Below are 18989 nucleotides of genomic sequence, written 5' to 3'. Positions count from 1 at the left end.
TGAAGGAGCAGTCCAGTCTGCTGGGACTTGCCAATTTATGTAAATGCTGTAGGGCTTCCTTTCTTGGTATGCATGAAACATTTATGAAACATTTTGTAAGCTTTTGTATCAGCCCGCTTAGATGTAACAGAGCCATGATCTGGGCACAAAATCCAGAGGAACTGTGTACACATGCCTCAGAAGTTACTCAATTTTGTCGTAGAAGTCAGAGCTTACAATCAGGTGGGTCTGAAGGAAGGTTAAAGCTGTGAGCATCTCTGCTGATGTCTTCATGCAGCCCAGTTCCTGGATGAAAGACATCTGTCTCCCCAGTGCACCAGCGGGAGTCTTAGCAGCAGAGCGGGGCTCTCTGGGGACATGCCGCTCACTTGGGTGGATCCACATTCCTCTTTTACTCCGGTTACTTATTCACTTTCCTCACTTCCTCTGTCTATAGTGAGACCAGTACATGATTCTAAGCACCAGGGTCTTGGTAAAGAGAGGCACACCAGAGGGATCCATTAGGAGCATGGCTTCTGTTTGTAGCAGTCTAGACCTAGTGTGTGCATGTGTGCCTGCTTATCAGAATGCTGTTAGGTCCTTGGGGAGAGAAGTTTCCTGAAATGCTAGCTGTCTTCTGCTGTCATTGCAATGCTGAAAACTTGGTGATTTAGTCTCCTTATTGTGACATTTTTCTTCAGATCCATGCTACATTCATAGTGACCAGTTAAAGCCTGTCACTTCCCAAGTAGGATTCAAACCCTGAGGATGATTTTATTTCTGGCTTATCATCATGAAGATGTGGATGAATTTCAGCTCCCAGATGCCTCTCTCCTTCCCCTGGAGACAGGATTAGGATCACTAAAAAAATAGGTATCCAGAAGTCACCATCAATGATAGTAAATGTGCCTGTTAAACGCACCAACGTATATTATAGTAATAAATAAAATCAAGACAAATGTTCAAATATAATTTAGAAAATTATATTTCTCATCTCCATTTCCAAACATGTTTATCCTGCAAGTTCCAGGAACCCCCCTTCTGGGTGCCCAAGACTTTCACCTCTCCCTTCACCCTCTCATCCCCTTTCACTTTCCCAGTGGCCTACAGACTCAGCACTTGGTGTTTTATGATTATCCCCTCCTGGTAGTCATGAGTGTGTTCGAATTACTCTTGTGTACTAGTCCATCACCTGTCATGTCTTCAGTCTGTCTTTGTCCTCTCCACTGAGATATTAGTTTTACCAAAGCATGTCCACTTATCTATTTTCCCAAGTACCACGAGGCTATTTACACCCCAATGTTTACTACAACTAGTCACAGGAACAGTTATGCAAACAGCCTGTGTCCAGAAAAAGAGAGGTGGACAGAATGTGGTCCAGATGCAACAGAGTTGCCTTCACTCACAAAGAAGAATGAGATTACATTGTTTACCAGAAAGTGGGTGTGACGGGAGAGCATCATACCAAGGGAACTTAGCCAGTGTCAGAAAGGCATCATGGTTCCCATTTGTGGTCCCTAGATTTTATATAGATACCTAAAATCATGTAGGGCATGAAAGTAGAAATCAAACATAGAACAAAGGAGAATCATGATGAATGGGAGAAAGGGGAGGGTAGAGCCCATGGGAAGCTGCTGATCAGTGTGCATTGTGTATTTGTATGGAAATGTCCTTTTATAAACAGTATTGTGTTCAATGAATACATGCAATGGATACTCTTAATGAAGAAAATTTTACAATGTCTTTTCTAAAGAATGCCCCATCACTTACTCTCTGCGTAACATCAAGCCCAGCATGGTGGTAGTGAGGCCAGTTCCTCAGCCTCTTTTTCCATTTCTCCCTTCCCCCACCTTTCTGCTGAAATACACATACTCTCCTGCTTCTGTGCTTTTAGCCCAACTTGAATCACCCTCTGTTTCTTCACTCTATGCCCCTTCATCATGATACTTCCAAAGGACTTTCCCTAAGCCCCCCAGCTCCAAACACCTTCACTCAGGGCAGTGCCTTACAGAGAACTCACCTGCTCAATCATACCTGTCCATATCCTAAACAAATATTAATAGTTTTTCAAGCAAGAAATATTTCCCCTCTAGAAGCACCTAGCACAGTGGTTTATCAGCTTCACTGAGATGGTTACCTAAGGCCTGACTTCTCTCCTTCTCTCTTCCAGTGGCACCACCCCCCTATACGTATGACCATGAGATGGAATGCTGTGTAGACCTGCCTCCACCATACTCTCCAGCCCCACAAGCTTCAGCCCAGCGCTCTCCACCCCCTCCTTATCCTGGAAACTCAAGGAAATATTCCTCCTCCCAGGACTGAATATGTGCCAATTAACAGTTTTGCCTAGAACAAAATGCCTCAGTTTAGAAACACACAAAAAATTAATTGTCTACTGTTTAGGGTTCTCAGGCAGAACACCCATGTGCACCAGGCTCCTTCTCCGCTCAGAGCTGACCCTCCCTGTGTGGAGAATTATGCTTGGTTCTCTGACGTCACATATTAAGTGATTTACTGATCCACCCAAGCACAGTCAGATTAAAGCAGTGCACTTGGCAGACCCTCTGAGCATCATGCTGCCTTAGGACTAACTGGAGGAGATTTCAGCATTGAGCCTGGAATAAAGACAACACACGCTAGTCTGGTCTATATCAGGAAAGAGCTGTATTGCGTGTACCTTTAGATGAACTAGGATGATTCATTACTTCTTTTGTCCACAAATATGTATTAAGTGCCTTAGAGCCTGCTCTGTGCCTGACACCCCTGCGGCCACTGGGTGGAAGTAGCCAGAAGGGAACTTTGGTTTTGGCACAGGCATACCTCATCTTGTTGCACTTTGCCCTTTTGCACTTTGCAGGTGTTGCAGTTTTTATAAATTGAAGGTCTGTGGTAACCTTGTGCCAAACAGTGTCATTCTGCCAACAGTAGGAGCTTGCTTCCTATCTTTGTAATTTTGATAATTATCAAAATATTTCAAATGTTTTAATTGTTGTTATACTATGTCTATTATAGTGATCTGTGTTCAACAATGGTTGATGTTATTATTGTGGTCTTTTGTTTTGGGTTTCATGAACTCTACCCCCATAAAACAGTGAGCTTGGTAGATTGACAAATATCATGTGTGTTGGGTCTGCTCCACTCTAAAGCTCCACCCTTTCCTCCCCCATCTCTCCCTATTCCAAGAATAGTATTGAAATTAAGCTAATTAAGGGCCAACAATGGCCTTTAAATATTCAAGCTAAAAGAAGAATCCTATCTCTTGTGTTAAACTCAAAGCTGGAAACAATTCATCTTGATGAGAAAGGCATGCTCAAATCTAGGATAAGCTAAAAGGCCAGCCTCTTATACTGTGTCCATAAGGTAAGACGTAAACAAAAATGAGAATTTCTTGAAGGAAACTAAAACTGCCTTTCTCCAAATACCTGCATGATAGAAAAGAGTGAAGGGACCCCATTGTTTCTAAGGAGTACTCTTCAGTGTTGTGGGTAGCAGATCAAAATAATCATATACTCGAGTCATAAAGCTTAACCCAGAGCTGGGACCTAATTCTCTTCATTCTACAAAGGCTAGCAGAGGTATAAGAAAATTTAAGCATAACTTAGATGCTGTAAGAGAAAGATTTGAAGGGAGCAGAGTTCTGGTCCTGGAGTGAAGGAAAGGAGCTACCTCTGAGGATCAAAGTGCAAAGTGAAGCAGCAGTCACTCACTACTCCGGGAATTGCAGCTCATTCTCCTGAAGCCCTAGCCATCGCACATAAGGATGGCTACAATAAACCAGAGTCTTAATGTAAATCAAAGACCCTACTGGTAGAAGACATGGCCTTCTAGAACTTCCAAAACAAAAAACAAAAGAATAAGAAGAAGAGGAAGAAGAAAAAGAAGAAGTCATCCTAACTCCAAAGCCTCAAAGACAAGCTGGCTTTCTTGTTAATATCTGTAAAACAACGGGCGTCTATCACATGAAGCCAGTTTTCAATATTCATTTGCTAGTCAAAAATCTTAGCTCTCTTAAGAATATACTAAATATACTCTGCCTACAGTCTACAGACAGAACAACCAAGTCCATTTTCAGTGTAGTTTAATGAATGTTTTGAGCCAAGTGTTAAGACCTACTGCTCAGGGAAGGAAATACAAGGTTTCTTTCAAAATCGTAATGCTTATTGACAATGCACTTATCATCCAAGTGTTCAGCTGAAGGTATACAAAGAGACAAGGATGTTATCATGTTTACTAATGATCCCATACCCGCTCTGGCTCTCATAGACTATGGTTAACTTCAACTTTCAAAACGTACTGTTTATGAGATCATAGCTGACACAGAAATGGGGTCTTCTGGAGGCTTGACGAAATAAATTAGAAGCATCCTGGAAAGGACTCACAACTGTAGATACCATCCAGATCATCCATGATTTATGAAACGAGGTCAGGATATCAATATTAATGTACATTTTGAAGAAGTTGATTTCAACTGTCATGCATAACTTTGAAAGTTTTAAGGTTTTGGTGAAGGAGGTGCATGCAGATACGGTAGAACCACAAAAGAACTAGAATTAGAGAAGGAACTTGGAGGCGTAACTCAATTACTACATCTCATGATATCACTATGATATGAACAATTGCTTCTTAGGGGTGAGCAATGAAAAGTGGTTTCTTCAAGTGAAATATACTTCCCGGAAAATGTACTGCAGGCAGAGATGATATGATAGCAAGAGTTTATGGAATTTTTAAGTGATTTCATGTCAGCAGCAGGATGAGAGATAACTACAAATCTGAAGAATGCTGCAGAGAACTGTTTCATGAAGAGAAGTTTTCAACCTATGCATCAGGCTTCACTGCCATCCTAACAGTCTTTCAGCTTCAGCAACCACCAGCATAACCACTGAGCAGCTATCACCATGCCACCACCAAAAAGACTTGGACCTGCTGAAAGCTCAGGTGCTAGTTGCCATTTTTTTTTACCAATAAAATATTTTAATGAGTGTGCATACATTGTTTTGAAGACACTTAATAAGCTGTAGTGCATTATAAACTTAATTTTAATGAGCACTGGAAAAGGAGTATCCCTGTGACTCCCTTGTGAAATTCCTTTAAAAGAAAGACAAACAGCCTCATGGGTGACATCAAAGTGTTACTGGTATGGGAGAAAAATCAAACCCATGCCATGTCTAACGTATATCTGTGTTAAAAAAAAAGAAAGAAAGAAAGAAAGAAAGAACAGTTGCAGAATTACTGTTGATTACATAGCTTTGTGAAAATCCCTTCCATCAAGATTCCACACAAAATCTGGCAGTGTAGTAAAGAAATATTCTAGAAAGTATGTCTAAAAAATGAATAGCAAATTAGTCCTTTGAGCCTCAAATTTTTGCTTATGTTTTAGGTATGTTTGTAGTGACCAGCCGTGTCCCCAGCAGTGAAAGCAGCAGATGAATCATATCCATTTAATTTGATTATTTACAAAAGATCAAAAACCCTCAATTGGTTCTGGGGCTACGATCTCCATAGTCATTACTAACCCCTCCCAAGAACCACTTGGCTTTAGTCACAGGTATGATGAAGGTTGCTCCAACTGTGGAATAAAAGGTGAAAAGCCAATATTCCTAGGGTTTTACATCAGTAGCAAAAGGCCATAATTTGACCATATACAACACACTCTTTTAAGGGGTAAATAAAATATTTCTTTCTACAGAAATATACCTCAATGTAGTAGCCAATTTTTTCCCTTTTTATAAACTTTAAATAATCCATTTTTTTAGAAAGTTACAGAATTAATGGGAAGGGGTTAGAAGGCACCATGTGGCCTTTTGCCAAGGACAGACGTGTACGAAGTGCTTACCATTAAATGCAAAAGCAGTCAATATAAAATCAAATGTACCATGTTCTAGTGAGACTGACCTTCACATTTGTATTTTTATGTGGATCCTTTCTCTACTTTAAAACTAAGTGGGCACTAGACATGTAAGATAGGATAGACGTACTAAAATCTATACACCTAAGGAAGCTAAACGAGAAGGAGGACCCTGGGTAAGATGCTCAATCCTCACTCAGAAAGACAAACGGGATGGACAGTGGAAGGAGAAAACAGGAAACAGGACAGGAGCCTACCACAGAGGTCCTCTGAAAGACTCTACCCAGCAGTGTATCAAAGCAGATGCTGAGACTCATAGCCATACTTTGGGCAGAGTGCAGGGACTCTTAGGAAAGAAGGGGGAGATAGTGGGACTTGGAGGGTACAGGAACTCCACAAGGAAAGCAACAGAACCAAAATATTTGGGCACAGAGGTATTTCTGAGACTGATACTCCAACCAAGGACCATTTGTGGATATAACCTAGAACCCCTGCACAGATGTAGCCCATGTCAGCATCCAAGTGGGTTCCCTAGTATGGGGAACAGGGACTGTCTCTGACATGAACTCAGTGGCTAGCTCTTTGATCTTCCCTCCCACCCACCAAGGGAGGAGCAGCCTTGCTAGGCCACAGAGGAGGACATTGCAACCAGTCCTGATGAGACCTGATAAGCTAGGGTCAGATGAAAGGGAAGGACCTTCCTTATCAGTGGACTTGGAGAGGGGAATGGGAGGAAATGAGCAAGAGAGGGTGGGACTGTGAGAGAATGAGGGAGCGGGATACAGCTGGGATACAAAATGAATAAACTGTAATTAATATAACAAATAATAATTTAAAAAACGATTTGCTGACCACTAAGAACCTTTATGCCACTTTAAAAGGAAACCTAAAACACTTAATTCAATATCAGGATTATAAATCAGTAACATTCTAAAATGACACTAAGAAACTTGACAAATAGCCAAAAGAAATACTTTCTAGTATAAGTTATGGAATCCATGCTTGTAGTTGAGAAACTCAATATGAGTTAATAGTGCTGATTACTGTATCAAATCTCCACATTAGAAATGTGTCGATCTGACTGAACATGGTCTACAGAAGGAATTGAGGCTAGATTTGTTTTGAGTGGCTTGCTTGGCTAAGGCAAGGATAATCTTAGCTTCAGAGGAGATGGAATGCCTCCAAGAGTTCTGGCTGTTCTAGTGAGAGGCTCCCTGCCTCACATGAAGTATTGGCATAGGGTTAAACAGTACACAGGCTTGAATTTATTTTTTCTCTGCAAATGTGATTAGTTTACACTACTCTGCAGCTATAATTCACAATGCCAAACTGCCTGTGGTTTGAGAATGTTGTTTGCAAATGCAGTACATGTTCCTAAAGAAACATAGTGAGGTAAGACTTCTGAAAAGGAATGTTGGTCTTCACACTAATGTACCCCTACCACATGCCTTCTACATTCTATAAATCTTGCCTGCATGGGAACCACCTCTGTCCACACCATCTCTCATTGAGTCATGTATGGGTTCCCCTAAGGCACAGCACAAATCTATATATTTACAGTAGAGGAAGGATTTTACTGTTTTTATTAGTGTCGTAATAACAAATGAATATGTCATAGATGCCTGAAGCTCACTGATTATTTCCACAAATGATGTATATTGGAAGAAAACAATATTTGATGTAAAAAAAAAAAAACTGGAATATGGTTACTTAAGAACTAACAAACGCTATGGCTAAATTGTTTACAATGAGCAATAAAATGAAAGAACGTACTATAATAAGAACCATGTTTTAACTGTCTGTGTCATTATTCTTCTCTTCTATCTCTGCTGAATTGGTCTTTTTTTCGTTGCACAAAAAACAATAACAAACAAAAACAAACAAACAAACAAACAAAACAGGTTTGGAGCCACACTGACTTTTTTTAGTTATTCAATTTACATCCCAACCGTAGCCCTCTCCCTCCTCTCCTCCTGGTCTCTCCCTTCCTTTCTTTCCTCCTTCCTCTGCCTCCGTCCCCTGCCCCTTAAAAACAGGGAACCCTCCCCCAAGCCGCCCCTACACATCTGCTCACAGCAAGATTGAGCACTTCTTCCTCTTTCACAGTGTCCTGGCAAGACAGGCCCAGGGAAAGTGATCGAAAAACATACGTGGATCTGACTGAACATGGTCTACAGAAGAACAGAGACTATGTCAGAGGCAGCCCCCATTCCTCTTTCTAGGGGACCCACATGGAGACCAAGCTGCCCATTGGGTACATCTGTGGAGGGGGTCTAGACCAAGTACATGCACGGGTCTTGGTTGGTGCTTCAGTCTCTGCAAGTCCCCCTGGGCCCACGTTACTTGGCTCTGTTGGTCTTCTAACCCCTCCGGGTTCTTCTATCCTTTCCTCCCACTCTTCCACGAGGCTTCATATGCTCTGCTCAATGTTTGGCACTGTCTCAGCGTCTGTTTCAATCCACTGCTGGGCGGAGCCTTCCAGAGAACAGCCATGTTAGGTTCCCATCTACAAGTATAATTAATAGTGTCAGGGGTTGGCTCTCTTCTTTAGAGTGGGTCTCAGGTTGGGCCAGTAATTGGTTGCCGATTCCCTCACTCTCTGCCTTATCTTTATCCCTACAATTTTGTAGGAAGGGTAAATTTTTCGTCGAAGTTTTTATGGGTGGATTTGTGTTTCCTTCCTCCACTTGGAGTCCTGTCTGGTTAGAAAGTGGCCTCTTCAGTCTCCATGACCCTTGTTACTAGGGGTCTCATCTAGAGTCACCCCTATATCCTCCCAGGAACCTACCCTGCTGAGTGAGGGCATCTCTGAGACACGCTTGAGACCTATACCGACTTTTAAATCCTGTCTCTCACCTAGGATACTTTATTTCCAATAACTAAATTTTTGTTCTGTGAAATATGAACGATACAATGGGCCTCACTGGGTTTTCTGAAAACTGGATGAAAATATACATTTTTTTTCTTTTTTTTTTAAGCTTGAAGCCAGAGACTTGAAAATATCCTAGCCATATGAACTCAAATTAAAATTTTAAATTATGTAATGAAATAATAGTCTCTAGACCCGTGCATTTAGAGGTAAAGTAATTGAAACTAAATTAAGTGAAAAAAATTTCTTCAGTTTCACTAACCCATTTCAATTGATGTGGCTGGTGTCTGCCATCCTGGACTGTGACATACTGGAAAGGACGGTGACAAGTGTGAGGTAGAACTCAATCACCTCTAACTTGAGAACAGGTAATTCTAACTCCCTTCGATAATGAGGGAATAAAGTATTGCAATACTAACAGTCTGTGATGTGCGGGGCCCCGTGAGGAGTGATGCCCTGTAAGATCCTCCCAAGAACAGAGATAGTGGGTGAAAGACAGGAGACAGACTATAGGTCTCATATTAGAGTTGGTCAGACATCTTCAGTCTCCTCTCAGAGTCAAATCAATTCTCCAAATGCCAGCTCAACTCTAGACACCACGAGAAAATCCAGGGCCAGCCTCACCTTCTAAAGCTGCAACACCACACTATTCCTTCTGTTTTCTGTAATCCTCTAGTCTCCACCAATCAGAAACTGTACACGCCATACATCTATACTATTCCGAACTTGTCTTTGTGCAGCAAAGCCCATTTTGACAAATCTTGGTTGCAGACGATGTAGGTTGAACACCCATGAGATACTATCCATTTCAAAGCACTGAATGCTACATGCAATTATTTCTCTTTTTACTCTGTTTTTAATTTTTGATTCATGTATTCATTCTTCATGACATGTTTCATTTTATTTTTATTTATTTTTATTATTAGTTATATCTTATTAACTCTATATCCCAGCTGTATCCCACTTCCTCATTCCCTCCCAATCCTACCCTCCCTCCCCCATCTCCTCCCTGCTCCTTTCCAAGTCCACTGATAGGGGAGGACCTCCTCCCCTTTCATCTGACCCTGCTTTTTTTAAATTATTTTTTTAGCTTCATTAAAACAATCTAACAGCAGATTATAAAGTCACAGGATCACCTACGTAAAACAAGAGGAATCACACCAGGGCACAGAAAGAAGTAGGTGGAGAGGATCGGGGGTCATCTCGGTACTATTTTCCACAGCCAGGGTATTTTATCACATTCTTCTATGGCTGCTATTTGGACTTTAGGCAATGTAGAAAAGTAAATGCTTCCTTCTAACAAGAACATAGTGACTCAATAGCTAAAGGAATCCCAGGGCTATGTCTGGCTGTAATCAAATTGCTTTTATTGAAGTGACAATAGTAGAACGGATCTGGCAACACTGAAAAGGCGTGCTAGCCAAATGCCACACTCCTGAGCAACATTGAAAGAGGCGCATGTGGCTTGTGTTCCTCATTAAGATCGTCTATTCTCTGCACATTGCGCTTGGCAGAGAAGGAAGTGTACCACATACCACTCACCTCTCCTAACAAGTCTCAGCAGAGTCACAAATGCTAACCTTTTGTTTCCAGATTTTCCCAAGATGCTTATGTAATCCTCACTGGGACAATTCCAAGACAAGTCTCCAAATGAATGTACACAGATCAAGCTGCTCTAGAGCCTAATCCTGAATACCTTCAGTAAAAACAGAAAGAATGAGTCCAAGGATAGTCTTGAGACCGCACAAATGTACCAGGGAGCTCTGGAGCGAGGAGAGCCATCAAGTGGCTCACAGATCCAGTTCCTTCTGGTTGGCTTGTCCTCTTCTAAGCCATTGCCAGTAGCTTCTGAGTGTGGAGTGACATCATTTTCTGACATGTATTCAACTGTGGGTGGTAAATGAATGAGACAAATGGGCTTGCTTCCATGGCCTAACACATGGACGTTTTAATTTTCACTGACTGAAGTCCACAGACAAAAAACAAATGAAGTGTGATATCCCTTTCTATACCTGCACATCAGTCACTTAAGGTGAAGTGTGATTCCCCTATCTGTACCTGCACACCAGTCATTTACTGGCGATAACTTTGGAAGCAGATCAGAAGGGTCAACTATTCTGAATTCAACTCCTGTGAACAGGCCTTAGAAAGCAACCCCTCTGAGCCCTTCGCCTCCATGTTAACAGAGGACATTAGCTTCCTTATATGCTGGCCTTGGAGACAGATCCTTCTCTTGCTTATTCTGTGGAAGCGTCTTCATTCTTCCACACATCACAAATGGGCCCAAACCCGTACGAGAAAACATTAGCAGTTTTTTTCAGTCAGAATTTACTGTCTCCCTCCTCTGCCCACTTTTGTAATTATTTTTGTATTCTTCATAACCTGGATTATCTCTCTGTCGCCTCTTTGCCCTATAAACCCCTTGGAAGCAAGAACTTGAACAACGTCTCCTGGGGGATATTACACATTTAAATCACAAAATAATTGGGTGACAATATTCAGTATTTGACAATTTAAAATACTAAGACTATGCCAATGAGTTCCAAGGTCTTCCCCATTTTCTCTTCTAACCAATTTAGTATATCTGGTTTTATGTTGAGGTCTTTGTTCCACTTGGACTTTAGTTTTGTGCAGGGTAATAAATATGGATCTATTTTCATTTTTCTGCATGTAGACAACCAGTTCAGAAAGACACACATGGTATATACTCACTTTTATAGTCCTATAAGATAAGATTAATATACTAAAATATGTGCACCTAAAGAAGATAAACAAGAAAGAGGAGCGGGGTAAGATGATCAATACTCACTTAGAAAGACAAATGGGATGGACATAGGAAGTAGGAAGAAATAAGAAACAGGACAGCAGCCTACCACAGAGGGCCTCGGAAAGACTCTACCTAGCAGTATATCAAAGCAGATGCTGAGACTCATAACCAAATCTTTGGTAAAGTGCAGGGAATCATATGATAAAAGGGGGAGTTAGTATGAATGGGAGAGGACGGGCGCTCCACAAGGATGAAATATATCAGGGCACGGGTCCTCTATGAGATTGTTTCTTCAACCAAAGACCATGTATGGATATAACCTAGAACCCCTGCTTGGATGTAGCCCATGGTAGCTCAATATCCAAGTGGGTACCCTAGTAAGGGGAACAGGAACTATTTCAGACATAAACTTAATGACTGGCTCCTTTACCTCCTCTTACTCCCCTGAGGGAGGAACAGCCTTGCTAGGCCACAGAAGAGGACATTGCAGCTAGTTCTGAAGATACCTGATAAGCTAGGGTCAGATGGAAGGGGAGGAGGACCTCTCCTAGCAATGTTCTTGGAAAGGGAAAGGGAAAAGGTGAGGGAGGGATGATGGGATTGGGAGGGAATGAGGGAGAGGGCTACACTGGGATACAAAGTAAATAACCTGTGGTTAATATTAAAAAAATAAAAATTATTAAAATAAAATAAAAATAAATAAATAAATACTAAGACTGGGTTGGGGTAACAGCTTGGTTAGCAGACTATTTGTTCTGCAAGCATAGGGACCTGAGTTCAATCCCCAGAAACTAGACATGGTAGTGCAGGCATGTGATTCCAGCACTGGGGAAGCAGAGGCAAGCAGATCTCTGAAGCTCATGGCCAGCCTGCTTTACCTGTGTTCCAGATAAAAGTGAGAGACCATATCTCCAAAAACAATATGGGCAGCTTATAAGAAATGGTACCTGGGATTCGTCTCTGGCCTCCACACACATGCAAATTCATGTGCATTCAAACCCTATAGGAACTTGGGCATTGTATACATGAGCACATAGATGCAAACACAGAGAATGGGGTGAGCTAATAGTGAACAGAATATTTCTACATGGTGTCCAGAACCTGAGGTGTGGATCAAAGAAATGACCCAATGCTGAAGTATGCTATTTTTTAACTGATGACACGTATCTGTCTAGACACAAGTGAACTGTGATGTTAAATAAAATGTACATGTCTGTCCATGTAAATGAAAGTATTCATCTTGACTGACTCCTCTAAAAAGAATAAAACTACATGCCAGCTTGGCAGAGTCGCTTGTCTAATTCTACAAATTGAAATTGACTTTCTCCTATTTTACATAAGGAGAATTGCTTCTTAAGTCACATTTCCATAGAATGGATTCTGATGTCACTAAAACTTTAGATACAGCGTACAAGTGACTCACTCAAAAGCGTTTGTGCTGAAATGAGACGCCATGATTCATTCATTTCCATTTCTTCGGGGTGTATTTAAAAAACTGAACATTCTGAGAAGAAATGAAAACCAGTTAAGACAGAATGAAAAATGGGGAATAAATGGCAAGCAGCTTTTGTGCTCTTATTGAGTATATGTAGAGAAATAGTATATTGACTTACCTTATAAAGATAAAAAAACACCCTTGTGAAATGATTCTTAATAGACTCATTCTTACAAATGTCACCTGCCATAATAACAATGACAATATCTGTGTGTGTGTGTGTGTGTGTGTGTGTGAGCATCTGTATAACAAGCACTGTTCTAATACTCTCTGCATTCAGATTTGACACTACTCAACTCTATGTGGCAGGGACTAAAAACACCCTCAGATTTTCATAATTCAAAACTGTATTGTGTGACTTCACAGTTAAAAAGAAAAGGCATTTCTTCCAGTTAGAATAAACTTTGAGTTCTTCAAAGAATACAACCAGACTTTTGTTCCTTGTGACTTGCCTGTGAGAGTCTTGGGTCTGGAGCAGAGGCTTCAATCCCAAGTAAACGCCTGCACATGTTGGAACAGTCTCAATGACTCACGCCCTTCCATTGCTCATCTGCTGCAATTCCTCCTGAGGCTCCGGAGTTTATGACAGTATGGGCAGGGCCAGAGAGTGAACAGACTCTGTTATTTCTGAGACAGCACCTGGGCTCTCTGATGGAGATACACAGCACCCCCAGAGACTCAGCATGTTTATTCTATAGAGTCAAATGGGAGGCAGGATTAGTGCCTATAGCTGAAACAGGAGGCTGGTTACTAGACCCAGATAAACAGGAAGGCGGGGTCTATGGTATATGACCAAACAAAAATACAGGCTTAGCTAATCTCAAAAGGTGCAATGGAGATCAGTAGTCGAGTCATCTTCAGGCCATAATCCTTGGTGGAGAAAGCTATGGTTGGCATTTTCTGCACATGCTATCAGCATCTGCACATGGACCAAAGGAAGATTTTGCCACCCACCCCTCAGAGTCACACCCAGGAGGAAGGACGTTGCTAGGAAGACATGAGTTTTAGGCTAGGATCCTGGGCACGGCCATGCCCATGACAGTAGCACACTTTCCCTGGGGACTTCACTCAGAGCTTTCTGTACTCCCTATAGGCTAGACATCATCTTTTCTCATCCTTCAGAAGTTTCCTCTGACTCCATCTGAGTCTCTCCCCAGCAATCCCTATGTGTGCCTTTCTTCATGCTGCCTGAAAACACTGAACTAAATATGCACTTTTTATTTGTTTTTACCCTGTATTCTTTCTCCACTGGACTTTAAATTCCACTAGAGTGAGGGCATGTCTGCCGAATGCATAGCTCCCAGGGCCCAATACAGGCACTCAATTAAAACAAGACATGCTGAATTAATTATCTAATGTGTCTTACAGAACTACAATGCAGTCTCTAATAAAAACAAAGTTGAATTTAAGCTCAAGCTCCTTCAGTTAAAAGTTTCCATCACAAGCTGGGGGTGGGGGTGGGGGTGGGGGTGGGGGTGGGGGGATGCTCTTTGGGTGGAACATTTGCTGTGTGCCTATGAGGATCTGCATCTGAATGCTGGGTTGCACTAGGTGTTGTAGCATGCACCTGTAGCCTCTGGTGCTTTTGTAGAGAGACGGAGCTGTGAGCCACAAAGCCTCGCTTCAAACAAAGTGAAAGGTAAGGACTAACGCTGGGGGTTATCTTTTGATCATTTCATGCACATCTCCACATGTATGCTCACACTCATGGGTAAATGCATGAAAACACAGACACGCATACTCAAAGTGGTCATCCCAAAAAGCTCTTCCCTCTCCCTTGCTCTTCTCCATGCTGCTTTTCTTCTGGGCAGGTCCCAGGGAAGGATTAACCTACCCACACTAACCCCCGGCTTTTGGAACTCTGTTTTAGACCTCTAATAGCAACCTACCTAGAGAAATATTGCTGATATTTAGTAAACTATGCAACATGACCCTTCCCAGGAAGGGAGGGGTCATTTTCTCCAAGATTTGCTTTCTGGGTGTGTGTGTGGGGGGGGGGGGGGGTATCATAGAGACAACCTGAAAGATTGACATGATTCCTAAGATAATTACTTTGCAAATGTTACCAATGTGTAACAACCTTAGTGGATGCAATACTGTGCTTCTCTGGCTGGGGAGATCTAGAGAACAAAGGAGTACTGGGAAAGGTTCAAGCTCCATCTCTCCTTCAAGCTTCGGGTTAGCTCTCATGGCGCATCAGCGTCTCTTGCTGCAGTTCTACTGTGACAACTACGTTTCTCCCAAGTCATGGCTACATGCCACTGCCTCCCAGGGATGAACACAAATAAATACCCATTGTTCAAACCAGGATCTGTTTTTACCTAACAGCAACCTACATTCTACTCCAAGAAAAGCTGTGTTTTATTGTTAGTGAGAAGCAAGTAGTAATGGTGGACAGCCAAGGTTCTGGAGTATGAATAGCTGATACTGGATATTTCGGGATCTTCATTTTTTAGGGGAAATTACAAACCAGCAATGCTGTTTCTGGACACCAGATCTGATGTATGCTTTGGGGAATGGGTTTAGGTGAATTAGGCCCTGTAACTGAAAGACAGCATTAAAATTAAAATATTAACAGCCACATTTATACTTACATTAGGAAGAACAAAAAAATTAGCAAAATAAATCAATTGATAAAATGACGTATCTGGAAATAATTTTAAAAACGAAAGTGATGGATTCTGAACAAGAAAATGGCTTCTTCCCAAAAAGTTACCAAAAAGTAAGCTTAGTATATCTGCAAATACTTTCCTGAGGATCATGGTCTTTCATTTAAACTCATGTCTGTGGATGATGACTCAATCAACAAATTGTAATCCAGAGCGTATTTTGTACTACACCTTAAAACTAGAGTTAGATCAAAGAAAATGGTAGGAGTAAGCGGACTCAGAAATAGAGCGGTCTGTCTGAACTATACAAAAAATAATCACTGCACAGTTTGTTCAAGTTCAGTAGAGGGGCTGCTGTGCACACATGCTGATTCTCTAGAGCTGAGCAGGGAGGCAAGGTTACTTACTGCCTATAGCTGAACAAGGAGGCTGGTTCTCAAATACAGATAGAAAAACGCGGCCTCAGATGTCACCAAGTTTCAAACTGTGGTCTCCAAGGCAAGGGTGATAAAAACTTGAGGTGGAGGACGTGTTAGTGGTTTCACTGCAATCCCTTGGATATTCTTTCTCAACGTGGCTTTGTGGAGACTAAGAGGTAGCACCCTGAGATCTGGGACCCGGTAAGAAGGATGATGTTCTCTGGGAGCAATATACTAAGAAGACACTAATGCTGGTCTCACAGAAGGAAGTTTCACATGGGTAGGTTGTTACAAAGTGTGGGTACCCCGTAAATACTACACTCTGCAGGCAGCTAGCTCTCCTTTCTCCTCTTTTGCATCTTACAATTCAACCAAGAGGCAATTCCATATTGTTTACACAGCCTAGCTGCCAGAACGTGAGCCAAAAATACTTCATTTCTTTATTAGCTACTCAATCTCAGGGATGTTGTCATAGAACACAAACTGTACTAATACACATGCATCATGGATAAAGAGGACGAGGTACTGTGTGTGCATGCTTGGCAGGACCCTGGAGGCAAAACACAGTTTTATATTTGTTTTACATAAAGTTAATTTAACACCATGTTCTAATCCTGAGAATTCTCCTCCTCTTTTTACTATTGTAACATGATCAATTAACAGCACTTTCCATTTTGTTTATTTTAGCTATAGTTTGCTTGCTGATTTTCTGGGTGGGTGGCCTCTTACTTGTAATGAGGGCTTATCTATTTTTCAGTTTACAAAAATATAAAGATTGAAACCAGAACAGCAAGATATCTCAGTGGGTAATGATGCTTTCTGTCAAGTCTGATCCTAATGAGCTAAGTTTGATCTCCAGATCCCTCAGTGGTAGAGGAGAGCTGACTTCCCAAGGTTGGTTCTGACATGCCCACTCTTGCACTGGTATCCATGATCGTGTGTGAGCACACATATGCATGCACACACACACACACACACACACACACACACAACATACACCACTAAACAAATAATTTACCTAAACTAGCAGTTCAGCAACCAAAGAAGGATATCAAGTACTACATAGACCAATCTTTGTCAGTTCATTTGGTTCATTCACCTTGTATATGTCAGTTGTGGCTATGGGCTCTGTGGAGCCTCCAGAGAGCAAAACTCCTCAGCACTTTGTTCTAATAAGAAGGACAGAGGATTAAAGAAAATGTAGTACATCCATTGTGAAAAATCTGTGAGGGGCAAAAAGCAAGGACGAAAGAAGAGTGAACAGGTTTGGTATAAAAATAGAAGGCTATGTTCGGGAGGAGGCTAGGGAGACTTTCACTGCCATATTCATTAAGCAGAGAACTAAAGGTAAGCAGGGAGGCATGGGGATGCAAGAGGCCACAGCAAGAGGGAGCAGCACGGACTCAGGCCCGAAACTGGGACATAGTCAGCTTAATGAAGAGCAAAGAGCCTTTTAAGGCCAGAGCAGAATGAACAGAACAAAATGAAGAGGGATGCAATATCAGAATGGCAAGGATTTAGACATTTACTCTGAGTGAAATGGAAAAAAATCAATGGATAATGTTGAAACAAAAAGAGATAGGTAGAAGATTGATAAATAGATGGAAGATAGATAGATAGATAGATAGATAGATAGATAGATAGATAGATAGATAGATGTAGATAATAGATATAAATATATTACTAATAATGTGTTCAATTCAAATGACTAAATTGTAAAATATATATTCTTTATTTTTAATATATAGCATTTCTATATTGGTCTTCAAATGCCAATGGGCTTCGGTTTATAATTGCCATTGTCCTCACAGGGGTACTTGATAATAGAAAGAGAAGAGTGTATGAGAGGGGGGATCAAGGGATGGAGAAAGTGGAGGAAAAGGGAGAGAGGGAGAAAAGATATACACACACACAGAAAGAGACAGACAGACAGAGAGACAGAGAACAGAAGCTGAGTTAAGGTAAATATGTAGCCAGGGACTGTTTAATCAGCTGCCGGCTAACCACACCACCACAATATTCCAGGTGCATGTTTGCATACTACAGAAGATAAAGGAAATTAAAGAAATGTAAGGTCAGTAGAAGGACCTTGAAGGGGTTAGAGATAGGGGAAGATTTGAGGGTAGTGGTTGAGGATGGTAGATACAAAGTGTTCCGGTAAAATAAGGGGCTCTTAACATTAAGAGTTACAGCTCTCTGAGGACAGAACTTTTTACTAACTATCCCTTAACACCAAATGAATACTGGCAGAACTCCAGCTATCCTTTCTCAGTCTACATTATATGAGGTGTATGTGCTTGTGTGTGTGTCCAAAAATAAAATTCCAAAGCACAAGACTAATTTTTTAAATGTGTTTTGTCTCCCCCTTCTTTCATAAGATTCCCTGCATTTTACCCAAAGTTTGGCTATGAGTCTTCGCATCTGCTTTGATACCCTGCTGGGTAGGTTCTTTCAGAGGCGCTCTGTGGTAAGCTCCTGTCCTGTTCCCTGTTTTCTCCCTCTTCCCAAGTCTATCCTGCTTGCCTTTCTGAATGAGGATTGAGCATCTTACCCAGGGTCCTCCTACTTGCTTAGCTTCTTTAGGTGTACAGATTTTAGTATGATTAGCCTATATTATATGTCTAATATCCATTTATAAGTGACTGGAGTGCCACAAGAGGAGCAACAGAACCAAAAATCTGGGCCCAAGAATCTTTTCTGAGACTAAAACTCTAACCAAGGACACGTATGGTGATAACCTAGAACCCCTGCTCTCACGTAGCCCATGGCAGCTCAGTCTCCAAGTGGGTTTCCTAGTAAGGGGAATAGGGACTGTCTCTGACATGAACTCAGTTACTGGCTCTTTGATAACTTTCCCCTGAGGAGGGAGCAGCCTTACCAGGCCACAGAGGAAGATAATGCAGCCATCCCTGATGAGACGTGATAGGCTAGGGTCAGATGGAAGGGGAGGAGAACCTCCCCTATCAGTGGACTTAGGGAGGGACATGGGAAGAGATAAGGGAGGGA

General features: G+C 41.6%; 1 protein-coding gene across 1 annotated transcript in view; it reads left to right on the top strand.

The window, feature by feature from the left end:
* Cyyr1 (cysteine and tyrosine rich 1) overlaps window positions 1-7608 on the top strand; it is a 99488-nt gene extending 91880 nt beyond the window's left edge. The window contains exon 4 of the mRNA XM_055615006.1: window positions 2150-7608. Coding sequence (XP_055470981.1) covers window positions 2150-2301 — 152 coding nt within the window. The 3' untranslated portion in view covers window positions 2302-7608. The remainder of the gene's footprint in view (window positions 1-2149) is intronic.
* Window positions 7609-18989: the final 11381 nt, after the last annotated feature.

The sequence above is a fragment of the Psammomys obesus genome, unplaced genomic scaffold (assembly GCF_907164565.1).
Source record: "Psammomys obesus unplaced genomic scaffold, mPsaObe1.curated_primary_1811, whole genome shotgun sequence".
In the NCBI taxonomy this organism is placed as follows: domain Eukaryota; kingdom Metazoa; phylum Chordata; class Mammalia; order Rodentia; family Muridae; genus Psammomys; species Psammomys obesus.
This window is presented reverse-complemented; position numbering and strand designations above follow the sequence as displayed.